Source organism: Monodon monoceros, unplaced genomic scaffold (assembly GCF_005190385.1).
Source record: "Monodon monoceros isolate NGI ecotype Baffin Bay Population unplaced genomic scaffold, NGI_Narwhal_1 Super_Scaffold_16, whole genome shotgun sequence".
NCBI lineage: Eukaryota > Metazoa > Chordata > Mammalia > Artiodactyla > Monodontidae > Monodon > Monodon monoceros.
Genome location: NW_021703772.1, coordinates 108017791 through 108030266, shown reverse-complemented (window position 1 = coordinate 108030266; position 12476 = coordinate 108017791). Strand labels below are relative to the sequence as shown.

At 56.1% G+C, this 12476-nt stretch overlaps 1 protein-coding gene across 5 annotated transcripts in view; it reads left to right on the top strand.

The window, feature by feature from the left end:
* LIMS2 (LIM zinc finger domain containing 2) overlaps nucleotides 1-12476 on the top strand; it is a 36024-nt gene that overhangs the window by 8726 nt on the left and 14822 nt on the right. For 2 of the 5 annotated variants that reach the window (XR_003793925.1, XM_029225148.1), the window contains exons 1-4: nucleotides 3466-4630; nucleotides 9757-9916; nucleotides 12122-12188; nucleotides 12352-12472. Coding sequence is in view for 3 of the 5 variants with exons in the window: in XM_029225148.1 (XP_029080981.1) it covers nucleotides 4545-4630; nucleotides 9757-9916; nucleotides 12122-12188; nucleotides 12352-12472 (434 nt within the window). In the remaining 2 variants the exon portion in view is untranslated. Of the gene's footprint in view, nucleotides 1-3465; nucleotides 4631-9756; nucleotides 9917-12121; nucleotides 12189-12351; nucleotides 12473-12476 lie in introns of those variants that run through there. The other 3 variants (XR_003793926.1, XM_029225146.1, XM_029225147.1) reach the window with 3 other exon arrangements.

Sequence of the window (12476 nt, the reverse complement as noted above, 5' to 3'; positions counted from 1 at the left end):
TTTACAAACAAAAAATACATTTATACTGTCTTTTATATTTATCTTATGGTTACCTTTACTGCTCTTAATTTCTTTTTTGTTTTTAAATAATTTAACAGGTTCTTCTCTTTTTTCCCTATTTATTTTTTCCTGCATTCAGTCTTCGTTGCTCCGTGCAGGCTTTCTCTAGTTGCGGTGAGCAGGGGCTACTCTTCGTTGCAGTGCTCAGGCTTCTCATTGCAGTGGCTTCTCTTGTTGTGGAGCATGGGCTCTAGGCACGCGGGCTTCAGTAGTTGTGGCCCACGGGCTCAGTAGTTGTGGCTCACAGGCTCTAGAGCACAGGCTCAGTTGTTGTGGAGGACAGGGTTAGTTGCTCCAAGGCATGTGGGATCTTCCCGGAGGAGGGATTGAATTTGTGTCCCCACCATGCTGGCAGGCGGATTCCTAACTGCCACTGCACCACCAGGGAAGTCCCTGCTCTTAATTTCTTCATGTGGATTTGAATTATTGTCTAGTGTCCTTTCATTTCATCCTGAAGGACTCTCTTTAGTATTTCTTTTCAACTCTAGGATTTGTTTTTGGTCCCATTTTATAATTTCTCTCTCTTTATTGATATTCTCCATTTGGTGAGAGATTTTCATACTTTTCTTTAGTTTTTTAGATCTGGCTTCCTTTAGTTCTTTGAACGTATTTGTATCAGATGATTTGAGGTCTGTCTAGTAAGTCTAACATCTGGGCTTCCTCAGGGACAGTTTCTGTTGATTGCTCTTTTTTTTATGTGTCTAGGTCATTTTTTTTTGTTGTTTCTTTGCGTGTATCATAATTTTTGCTGAGAACAGGACTTTTCAAATAAAATAACGTGGCAGCTCTGGAAACCAGATTCTCCCTACTCCCCAGGGTTTGTTGTTGCTGCTTATTGTTTGTTTAGTGAGTTTTCTGAACAGATTCTGTGAAGTCTGTATCTCTGTCATTTGTGGCCACTGAAGTCTCTGCCTGGTTAGTTTAGTAGTCAGCTAATGATTGGACAGAGATTTTCTTGAATGTCTGAAACCAGTAAGTCTCCCAGCCTTTACTGAAGGCTCTGAGTGTATGTTGGGGCACAGTTTCAACATCCAACCAGGCATTTTACAACTCCGCCTTAGTCTTCACTTCCTGATTGTACAGAGCCCAAAAGGTCCATCAGAAGTGAGAGCTTAGGACCTTCTAAGGACTTTCCTGAGCATGCACGTAGCCCTGGGCATTCGCATGGCCTTCTAGATTCCCAGGAATATGTCGGTTCTTTTTGAAGCCCCTAAGGACATCTCATTCCTTGGTTTTTCCTTTTAAGCTTTTTGATTAGTCAATTGCCCAACTGTCCCCTTTGCCTGTGACAATGGCAGCTATGATAGTAATACATAGGTAGCTGTGATAGTAATACATTTGAAAAACTCACCCCAGGAGAGGCTTTGAGCACTGGGTAAGTGTGAGTGAGGTCACATAAAAACCAGCCTTTCAAGTGGGATCTTCCAGGGAAGACCAGGTCTTTCTCCTTTGGGAATGAAGCTTTGAAAGAGTTTCAGCCCTGTTCTGCTCCCTCATTACTGGGAATGCAGCCAGTTACTTTTCTAGGCAGCTATGGAGTTAGGAAGTGGGGATTAAGGACTAGGATAAATTAAAACACCATAAAGGTGTTCTTACCAAGATTCAGCTTTTATAACCCCCTCCCAGTTGGTTATTTTTTAAATTTATCTATTGTTATTGAGGTATAATTGACATACAACATTATGTTAGCTTTAGCTGTACAACATAATGATTTGATATTTGTATATATTGTGAAATGATCACCACAATAAGTCTAGTTAACATCTAGTTAACTAGACACCATAGTTATAAAAATTTTTTTTCCTTGTTATGAGGACTTTTAAGATTTATTCTCTTAGCAACTTTCAAATATGAAATACAGTATTATTAACTATAGTCACCATGCTGTACATTACATCCCCATGACTTATTTGTCTTATAAAAGGAAGTTTGTATCCTTTGACCCCCCTTCACCCATTTCACCCATCTCCCCCCCCCCCCCCCACCTCTGTCAACCATCAATCTGTTCTCTGTATATGACCTGGGCTTTTTGTTTTGTTTTGTTTTTAAAATTCCAAGTATAAATGTGACCACACAGTATTTGTCTTTCTCTTTCTGACTTATTTCACTTAGTGTAGTATCCTCAAGTTTCATCCATATTTTCTCAAATGGCAAGATTTCATTCTTTTTTTATGGCTGAATCGTATTCCATTGCATTTATATACCACATCTTCTTTATCCATTCATCCATTGACCTAAACAACACTTAGGTTGTTTCCATATTTTGGCTATTGTAAATAATGCTGCAATGAACATAGAGGTGTGTATATCTTTTTAAATTGGTGTTTTTGTTTTCTTCAGATAAATACCGAGAAGTGGAATTGCTGGATCATATGGTAGTTCTATTTTTAATTTTTTAAGGAACCTCTATACTGTTTTTCATGGTGGCTGCATCAATTTACATTCCCACCAACAGTGCAAGAGGGTTCCTTTTTCTCCACACCCTCACCAACACTTGTTATTTCTTGTCTTTTTGATAATAGCCTTTCTTTTTTTTTTTTTTTTTTTGCGGTACGCGGGCCTCTCACTGTTGTGGCCTCTCCCGTTGCGGAGCACAGGCTCCGGACGCGCAGGCTCAGCGGCCATGGCTCACAGGCCCAGCCACTCCGCGGCATGTGGGATCTTCCTGAACCGGGGCACGAACCCGTGTCCCCTACATCGGCAGGCGGACTCTTAACCACTGCGCCACCAGGGAAGCCCTTCGATAATAGCCTTTCTGACAGGTGTGATATCTCCTTGAGGTTTTGACTTGCATTTCCCTGATGGTTATATTGAGCATATTTTCATGTACCTGTTGGTCATCTATATGTCTTCTCAGCAGTTTTTCTTGCTCTCTGGGTTACTGTAAGTCTTTGGTTAATTTACAGAGTTCTGAAAGAGGTGATGCTGACATTCCTTGCTAGTTTTTTCATTGCTTTTATGGAAAGACAAACTTTCAGAGGTCATTATTCTGCCATTTTTGCTGACATCATTCTTACTGTGTTTTTGCAACTGTGTTCTCTGGAGCCAGAATGCTGGCTGGGGATCCCAGTGTGACTGGTACCTCTACCCGCACTGGTAAGAGGGGCCTAGGCCCCAGGCCATCGACTTGAAGCTGCTCTAAGAAAACTCTCTACAGTAGCTTTCTTAAGCATTCATCTCTCTCCATCAGCAGGTGGGAGGTGATCCTTCTACTTGTTGGCTCCAGGCTCAGCTTCTCTCTGCCCTTTAGCCCCTGGGGCCACCTTTAAGAAAATATTTGTTGAATTGATCAGTGCTTGGTACCTTTGGAACTGAGCTGCTTTGACAAACTATATACTACACCCAATGTTCGTAGTCATCTGGCTGTGTTTGGGGGTTGACCCCCAGGGTAGTTAATGAGTACTTACTTCCTCGTGTTTGGATTTACTAGATGACGTGTGTTCCTCGGTGTCTGGGACTGGCATCTGAGTCTCGATGGATCCCCTCAGTTTCCTCCTGCCCCCGTGTTGGAGGCCCAGCACCCTGGAACGATGGAAGGCAGAGGAAGGTCCTGCTCACGCTTCCTTGACCCCGCTAGAAAGGTTTTCCAGGGAAATGGAATCTAAGTTATAGATTTCTGCGAGTCCTCTGGATCCTTATTTAACGCTGCGCGTGGTGCCTGCCTGGCCAGCAGTGGCCACAGTTCAGATGCTGGCCGTGGGTGTTTGCACTTAGATCACAGTAACCCCCCCAGTCCCTTTAAGTAAGAAGGCATGGAAACGCTGCCTTTCTTGTGGTCTTCCATCGGAGGCTGCTGCTTCTGCTTTCCGTGGTGAGCTGGGGGGCTACCTGCCCTCTAGCTTTTGACAGTGTGGACCCCTTTTGGGGTGGATGGTTATTTGTTGGCCAGATCCAGGGACCGGGCTGCCCTGGTCTGGGTCTCCTAGGTGGCTGCATGTTCTCAGGGAAGGGAACAAGGCAAACGTGGGCATGTGCGGGAATCCCTCATTAGCTTCTTGACTGCAGGATTCCTAAGCTGGCTCAGTCCCATACTGCCCTCCTCAGATGTCTGTACCATCGTCAGCATGTCCAGGGGGCTTAGGGTTTCCTCGGAGGCTCCTGGCAACCCGGGATCTCCAGGCATCCTGCCCTGCCACTGTGGACTGGACCTCTCACCTCGGTGCACTTTGGGAGCTTCCCAGCGTGTTCCCTCCCCAGCCTGGACCCAACCCTGCCAGCCTCAGCTTTCACTGTGCTGCCCCCGCGGCGGGAACAATATCCTTTCTATTCAGAGTTGACTCTGCTGCCCTTTGGAGATCGCAGTGCGTAACGTGAGCTCCTGTGCAGAGGGGTGGGGGCCGAGGCGCCCCCCGCACGCTGGGAGTCCGGCCGCCCAGCCCGGCCGTTGGTGGCTGCCCGCCGCCGCACCTGCCCTCCGAGGCTGGGGTCCGACGGCCGGTCGGAGCAGGCGGCCCGCGACGCGCCGGCAGGAGGAGGCCCGCGCCATGGCCGCCCGGCTGGGCGCGCTCGCCGCGTCGGGGCTGTACCGGCGGCGCCAGCACCGGCAGAGCTCGCCGCCCGCCGCGCCCGGGTAGGTGGCCGGGGGCAGGGCGGGGGCGCGGGGGACAATGGCCGGAAAGCTGCCGCCGCGGGCCTTTCCTCGGACACCCGCCTGGCCCTTCCGACGGCGGCGGCGGCGGCGGCGGCGGCCCGGCTGCCCCGGGCGTGAGTTCGGCGCCGGGCGTGAGTTCGGCGCCGGGCGTGGCGGCCATGGGGGGCAGGGCGCGGCTTAATCCAGCCGGGTTTGCTGTCCTGGGATCAGCACTCTTGGGCAGGGCGCTGAGGATGGGGCGCTCAGATAAGTTGCCCGAGGTAACCTCCACGACCGCTTTCAGACTCGGATCGCTTTCTGGCCGCTTTCTAGATGAGCACCCTGGGTGGTCAGGGAACGCGCTGGACATCACCCATCCAAAAAATGGCTAAGCTGTGACTTGAAGCCAGGGTGGACTGACTCTGAAGCCTGAACTGCTTTATCCCGGGGAGAACTGGCAGTGTAGACAATGAGGAGAGCTCCCTTTGGGACTGGGAGGGGAACCTGTGGGTACGGGATGGACCTCAGGGCATCTCGAGGATGAGTTAGCCTAGGGTGGGGAGGGCCTGAGGGGGCACTTAGATAGTGGAGACCCCGGAGTGAGGGTGGGGCTGGGGGAGGGGCTCCTGGACTTGGTGAAGTTGCAGGGAGAGCTGTGAGAGCCGTGGGCTTGGGGTCTTTGGCATCAAAACAGCAGGTGGGACCCCCGGAGGCGTGGGGGAGGAGCTGTGGGAAGGACGTGGGGTTTGCGAGGAGGGGGTGGGGATTCAAGGAGGAGACAGAGCAGCAGTCGCAGAGGTGGGCGGCCTGGAGGCTGCGGGAGGAGAGCGAACCCAGAGGCTGATGCTCTGCGTTAAACGTGCACCCCACTGTGTGCTCAGGGTGCGCGCATGGCCAGGGCAGCCTTCCGGAGCGGGGCTGAGGGTTGAGCCCTCAAAGGTGTCTGGGAGGCCGTCAGGTGGGGGGCAGGGAGCAGAGGCTGCAGAGGGCCACCCGCGGGATACCTGTTGTAGCCGGGCTTGCACCTGCATCCGTGTCTCAGGCCCCTCACCAGGGGCCACACCAGGATGGGCACTGGACAAGCCCACTGCTCCGGTGGGGAATCCGGAGCGCGGGAGGCCAAGTGACTTACCTGAGTGAACGGGAACCCTCACCGGTTGGCCTCTGGATCACCGTGGACATCTGTGGAGTGAGCTGGGAGTGGGCGACCAGGGCCCTGATGGGCCAGAGGCCAAGCTGGAGGCTGGTGTCACTGTATGGATGCAGCACAAGAACTTGAGCCAGATGAAAGGAGGGCAGGGCTGATAGTGAAGATCAGGCCTCAGGAAAGTCCCGTGCACACATGCATGCACATACGTTCATATGCTAACCTCAGCTTGGTATTTCTTTGAGCTTCTGGCTTGTGACTGACTGCTGTGCGGGATCACCTGGCCTCAGCGACACGGACTCACCCTCGAGTGTGCAAAGGCCCCTGTGGCCAGCCCCTGCCTATTCCTGGGCCCACACGCTGGCTTTCTAGGCTCTGGTGGGTGGGAGACTGGAGTGGGGGATGGTCTGGGGCTGTTGAAAAAGCAGTCTTGAATGGTCATGCCTGTGTGATGCCACCAGGAGCTGAGGGGACGAGAGAGCACGGGTCCAATCCCGTGTGACCTCAGCAGGCTTCAGACCCTCTCTGCACGTCAGTTTCCTTATCTGGAACCAGCAACCTCCCCTCCCGAGGACCTGGCTTGGAGAGCACTCCCTCCAGCCCACCCCAGGCTAGAGCTCAGTGACGTCTTGCAACAAATAGGCTTGCGTTGGCTGTCAAGATTGAGAGCCTTTGGGGTGCCGCGGAGGGTCGGAGAAGGGTACAGGGTAGATGGGGGTGACCACCTCCCTCCTGCCCCACCGGCTGCCCCAGCCCGTCTCAGGGAGCGGGCACTTCTGTGACGGCATCCCCATGGCCCCTGCTCGGGAGCACAGGTGTGCCCCCCCACCCCCCAGCTCTGGGGTTTGGCCTCTAGGTGGTGGCCATGCCCTCGGCAGTGTTTGTGTGCTGTCCAGCCAGGGCGGGGCGGCGGTGTCTCCCTGCAGGTAACCGGGCAGACTGTGCTCCCAGCTCTTGGGCGGAATGTGTGAAGGCGGATGTAGCATGCGCGTCTCCCTCCTTTGTCCTTGCAGGGAGCGCTGCTGGGCCGGGGTGGCGGGGTGGGGGGGGGGGGGGGGGGGGGGGGGTGGGGGGGTCCCTGAGCTGCCGGCAACAACCGCTCTGTATCCAGCGCTTGGCCTGCCCGGCCCTGTGCTCCGCGCTCTGTACCTATGCTGCAGGCAGCGAGTTCTTCGCTTCAGCTCTGCGGGGCAGGTCCTGCTCCTCGGGGACCTCTTTACAGATGAGGAAATGAGGCCCCGAGGAGCTGGCGCCTTCTTCCAGGTGCACAGCTGGGGGCTAGGGCTGTCAGGGTTTAACCTCGCGGGATGGAGCCCAGAGCGGCCTCCTCCTGCAGGGGACAACTGGCGTTTTCTCTGACGGGCCTGTGGTCCGGCTGTCCGGCACATGAGCACGTCGGCCCATCCGTCTGCCTTCGGCCAGTGAGCTGGGGTATTCTCTGCGGTCCGGAGCAGGGGCCGTGGGGACGCAGCCACAGAAGTGACGCCGGGGGTGCACCTGGCCGAGACCTGGGCTGGGGGGAGGTGGTCACCCCCGCACCCCACCTGTCTGTGCCGGGGCTTATTGCGAGGTGTGTCGGGGACAGACGGCAGAATCCTTGACCTGAGACTCCCAGGGACCCAGCCAGGGAACTAGACCCAGACCAGTGAAGGGCCAGCTGCTCTTTTGGGGGCCGGCTGCTGTGGTGACAGCGTGGAGACGCAGTCCCCGAATGTCTGCCTTGCGGGGAGGCTGGAGTTCTGGAGAGGCAAACCGAAGATGGGCCTGCTGTGCACTTGCTTGGTTAGGGTCCAGAGGTCTGGAACAATCTGGAAGCCTGGGGCTGCACTTGAATTCTTGTTTTGGCTTCATTTTCTGGGTCCTTTCAGTGGGGAATTCCAGGCTCAAGAGTCACAGGATTTCCTGTTGATTTCTGACTACTCCAAGACCAGCCAAGGTCTTGTTCGTGGCCAGGCACTGGAACTTCCTCCCAGCCACCTTGGGTATGTGTGTTTGGGGAGAACAAGGCCTCCAGGTTCACAGTGTTCTTGGGACAGGAAGCCATGCCTGTGCTGACAGAGTCCAGCCCAGCCCATGGCGACTGGTACTGATCGCCTTGTGGCGATCAGCAGGGAGCTGGAAAGGAGGGTGGTGGCCACTGTGCACAGAGCCTCCCTGTCATCTTGGGCTCTGCCCATCCCTCCTGCCACTGTCCTGCCTCCTTGCCCCTTTGGCTTAAATATGGATGCAGGAGACGGCTTTGGTCCCCCAGGTAACCTGGGGGCAGGCAGAGGCATGCAGAGGTGCACTTGCCTGGCAAGGCTTGCCAAGGAGCCTACCGGCCCTGCCCTTGCCGCGAGGGCTCCTCCAACAAAGCAGAGAGGAAGTCCTGCCTGGGTGCCCCAGCCCGGCTTCCAGACCGTGTCCACGTGGCAGCGACCCTCTGCTAGACCCACTGTCCACACCTAGACCCCTGACAGGCAGAGCCCTCTCCCACCTCCTGGGCTCGTCGCGCCTAGGGACCCCAGCACGAGCATTGCTCACTTGAGAATTCTCCTCCCTGTGCTGTGGCCATTAGGGAGGGGTGGGCTTCAGCATCCCGGGAGGCGGAACAGGCTGAAGAGATGTTCTCAGGAGACGTGCCGTGTGCCACCGCACGCGTCTACGCGATGTTGCCAGCTGGTTACATCTCTCCTCACTGAGCCTGACCTTCCTTCTGTGCCCACCCAGTTGACACGAGACAAAATCTCTTTGCCGCCCTTGTAGCCAAAGGCACAGGCATCAGGGTGCTGGGCGTTTGTAGAGACTGTCGGGGCTGACAGCCAGGCTCCTCCAGCCTGAGCCTTGGGGCCCCAGCCTGGAGCCAGCACACATCTGTCTGTGTGGCCATTTCCCCTGTAGTTTAGCTCGGATTCCACGCCTCCCGGCGGGATGTCTGCCACTTCCCCGGGGACAGCAGTTGCCCTCTGTGGATGAGGAGGTCCGCTCCCCACTCTGCTCCCATCTCCAATATTCACAATCTCACCTTCCCCATGGTAGGGTGGTTATATGTTTTGGGGGTGCAGGTGATTTGAAACTAAGTCGTGGTGCAGGGGAAAGAGCCATTGAAGTCGGACCAATCTGTGTTCAAATCTGGACGCTGTCATCTGCTCTGTGACTTTGGGGAAGTTACTTAACCCCTCTGAGCCTTAGGAAAGCAGGGTGGCCTCGGGGATTAAATAAGTGTGTAAAACCCGAGCCGCTCCCCTGTGTCTGCCGAGCGTCCCTGACACCTCGAGAGACGGCCCAGCACCATGTCTGAGCAGCCTGGGGGCCCGGTCAGTAACACTGACAAGCGCAGCGCCGTCCGCGGCGGACTTACAGTGGGCCAGGCACCCTGCTGAAAGCTTGTGTGTCCGTCGTCTAACAGCCTGTAACCCGTGGCCATGGCCATGATTAGGGTCCTGCCATGGCTGGGCGTCTGGGCCTGGAGAGCGAGGGCCAGCCCCGGCTGCCCTGTGAGAGCAACGGACTTGAGTCGTGACTGCTCTGGCCGGCGTGAGCCCGGCGACGGCCGGGCCTGCGCCTGAGCCCCCGTGTGGGGCATCAGGGGCTGCAGGGTGTGGGGGAAGGTCGGGGCCCCGGAGTCAGGCGGGGGACCGGTTCTGGTGTAGACTTTGCCTCCGCCCACTGTGGCCTTGGTGGTGTGCGGGTCACTCTCTCCAGGCCTCCGCTTGTCCATCTGGGAGATGGAGGCGCTGTGCTGGCCTCGCAGGGTTGTCATCTGGGAAGGCCACCGTGGCCTGGCATGCGCTGGCACCCAATGTGCCCGAGGCACAAGGTAGCTGCAGGGATGGGTGACCCAAGCCGGTGCCGGGCAGCGTGGCCCCGCCTGTGTGACTCAGTCCCTGCGGTGTCAAGGCCGACCCGGGGTGAGCACGGCGCTGTCTTCACCCCAGAAAGCGTGTCCATCGAGTGCGGCCCTCAGGCCCTGACCTGCCCGTTCCTTCTTCCCACCCAGTAACATGTCCAATGCCTTGGCCAATGCCGTGTGCCAGCGCTGCCAGGCCCGCTTCGCCCCCGCCGAGCGGATTGTCAACAGCAACGGCGAGCTGTACCACGAGCACTGCTTCGTGTGCGCTCAGTGCTTCCGGCCCTTCCCCGACGGGCTCTTCTACGAGGTGAGCATGCTCCCCGGACCCAGCTCAGGGTCTGCCCTCTGGCAGCCTGTGGGCCATGCCTGGCCGTGGTCCTCTTGTGAAGGATGAGGCAGACACGCCAGCCCTTGAGCCGAGCGGTGCTCCTTGAGGACCTTGCTGGCCACCTCGGGGCCCCATCCCTTAGCTGTGAGATGTGGACAGTGTTCTCCTGGTGGCCATGGGTGCTGAAGGAGAGTCGCCGTTCATCCTGTCACCTCTGGGCAGATGCTGGGGGGCCCTGGGGTGCAAACACCCTGCCGTGGTGGCACTTACCCTCCCTGGGGTCATGCAGTAAACGTAACCCACGTGTACCAGATGGTGCCAAGTGCCCTGGTTGTAAGGCATCTCAGGGGAGGCGGGGTGGTGATCAGGGAAGGGAATGTCTGAGCAGACCTGAAGGAGGTGAGAGAGCAGCGTGTACCTGCAGGAAGAGCTCTCGGCAGAGGGCACAGCAAGGGCAAAAAGGCCCTGAGGTTGGAGCACGCAGGTATTTGAGGAGCAGTGGGGGGGCCGGTGTGATGGAAGCAGAGCAAAGGAGAGGGAACAGAAGAAGACGAGAGTGGGGAGGCAGATTTGCTTGGCCCCGTGGGCCTTCGTGGGGCCTCAGGCTTTCCTCCTGGGAGGGGCAGCAGCCACTGCAGGGTCTGGAGGGGAGGGGTCACATCGTCTGTCTGACCTTAGAGAAGGACCTCTGGTTGCTATGCTGAGGAGAGACTGTGCGGCGGGGACGGAAGCTAGGAGAACAGGTGGGACCAGAAGCTGATTATTTCGGTAATCCAGATGGAAGTGAAGGGGCCTACACTGGGCTGCACTGGGTCACAAGAGCAGATCGTTAAATTTTCAGCAGCCTTGCAAGCCAGTTGTTAATCACAGCCATTACTAAAAGTTAAATGATATAAACATACAATGAGATAAAACTGTATTGAAAACAAAGGTAACATTCGTTTTGCTGTACAGTAGAAACACAACATGGTAAAGCAACTATACTGCAATAAAAATTAATTAAAACAACAAAGGTAACAGATACTCAAAACTCACCGCTTCCTGATTACTTTATTACATTTCACGATCAGCTATGCCTTTGAGGTTATGATTTGTTATTATGCCTGTGTGCTGGAAACACCGTACCGTGGTGGCTACTGACGTCTCTTCTCAGCTCCATGCGGAGGTCTGTTGGTAGCTTGAAATTGACCACGGGTGGGAATATTTATACCGTAGAAATCGGCAAACGCTGCAAGGCAGCCTCAGAGCCGGTTGTGAAATGTTTACCAGCACACCAGGGCAGTGCTCAGAGGCTGGACAGATTTCCAAGCTGATGGGACGGGCTGGTAGATGGCTGTGGGGTGTGTGATCTGCCTGGCAGAGCAGGAGTTGCTGTTGCCTGTGGTGCCTCCTGGGAAATGCTGGCCGATGATGGAGGTGGGGGTGGGGGGAGGGGAGATGTGGGCAGGGCGCTGTGGATGTGCCTACGACAGTTTAAATTCCTGCCGCCTCTGAAGGTCACTGGCTAGGGCTCTAGCCAGGTGCAGCTTAATAAGACACTCATTTTAGAGAACAGGGGAAAACCAAATACAATTATCAAGGGAGAAGAAAGCAGGGGCTTTCTTGGGGCCACACTTGGGGCCAGTGTGAGGGCCCTCCTTGCCCAGACAGATGGGGACAGCGGCTGCAGGACTCCCTTGCCCCCCTTCCTGTGTCCCTCCTTCTGTGTCCCTTCCCTGGGTCTTTTGTGGCCGCTGGGGGAATGGACTTCTCACACAGGAAACAGGGCCAAGGGACACACAGAATTCAAACTCGATCCCCGCCCTCCCCAGCCTGACGTTCCACCCCAAGCCCTCAGCTCGTTCCTGAGACCAACAGGGCCGAGATCTTCTGCAAACAGCAGTGGTCCTTTGCGGGGCTGGCCTTGCTGAGTTGCCAGCTTCTTGGAGGCCCCTCGCTTTGCACTCTCCCCAAGTCGAACAGGCCAATCCCGTTCCATCTCCAGGCCTTGCACGGGCAGCTCACTGTCTGGAATTCCTCCCCGCACCGCCCCCCCCCCCCAGCTTCCTGTGGTGGTAGCAGGTGCACAAAGTGGGGTGTTTGTCCAGCGTCCCCGAGGGCAGGTCCTCACCCAGCAGACGGGCCAGCGCAGCTCGGGGGATGACAGTGCCTTCCTTGTCCTCTGTCTGCTGGCCCCGTTTGCAGCTCGAAGGGCGGAAGTACTGTGAACACGACTTCCAGATGCTGTTCGCTCCGTGCTGCAGGACCTGCGGTAAGGGCCGCACAGGCCTCGGCGCTGCCTGGGAGGCGGGTGGGCAGAGAGCTCTGCGCCTCAGAGCATCGGCCCCGGGCTCCCGCGGACGCCACCCTCCCGGCTCTGGGAGGGGCCCGCGGAGGGGCAGGGCACGAGGCGAGCAGGAACCTCTCTCCTCCAGGCGAGTTCATCATTGGCCGCGTCATCAAGGCCATGAACAACAACTGGCACCCCGGGTGCTTCCGCTGCGAGCTGTGCGACGTGGAGCTGGCCGACCTGGGCTTTGTGAAGAACGCCGGCAGGTGA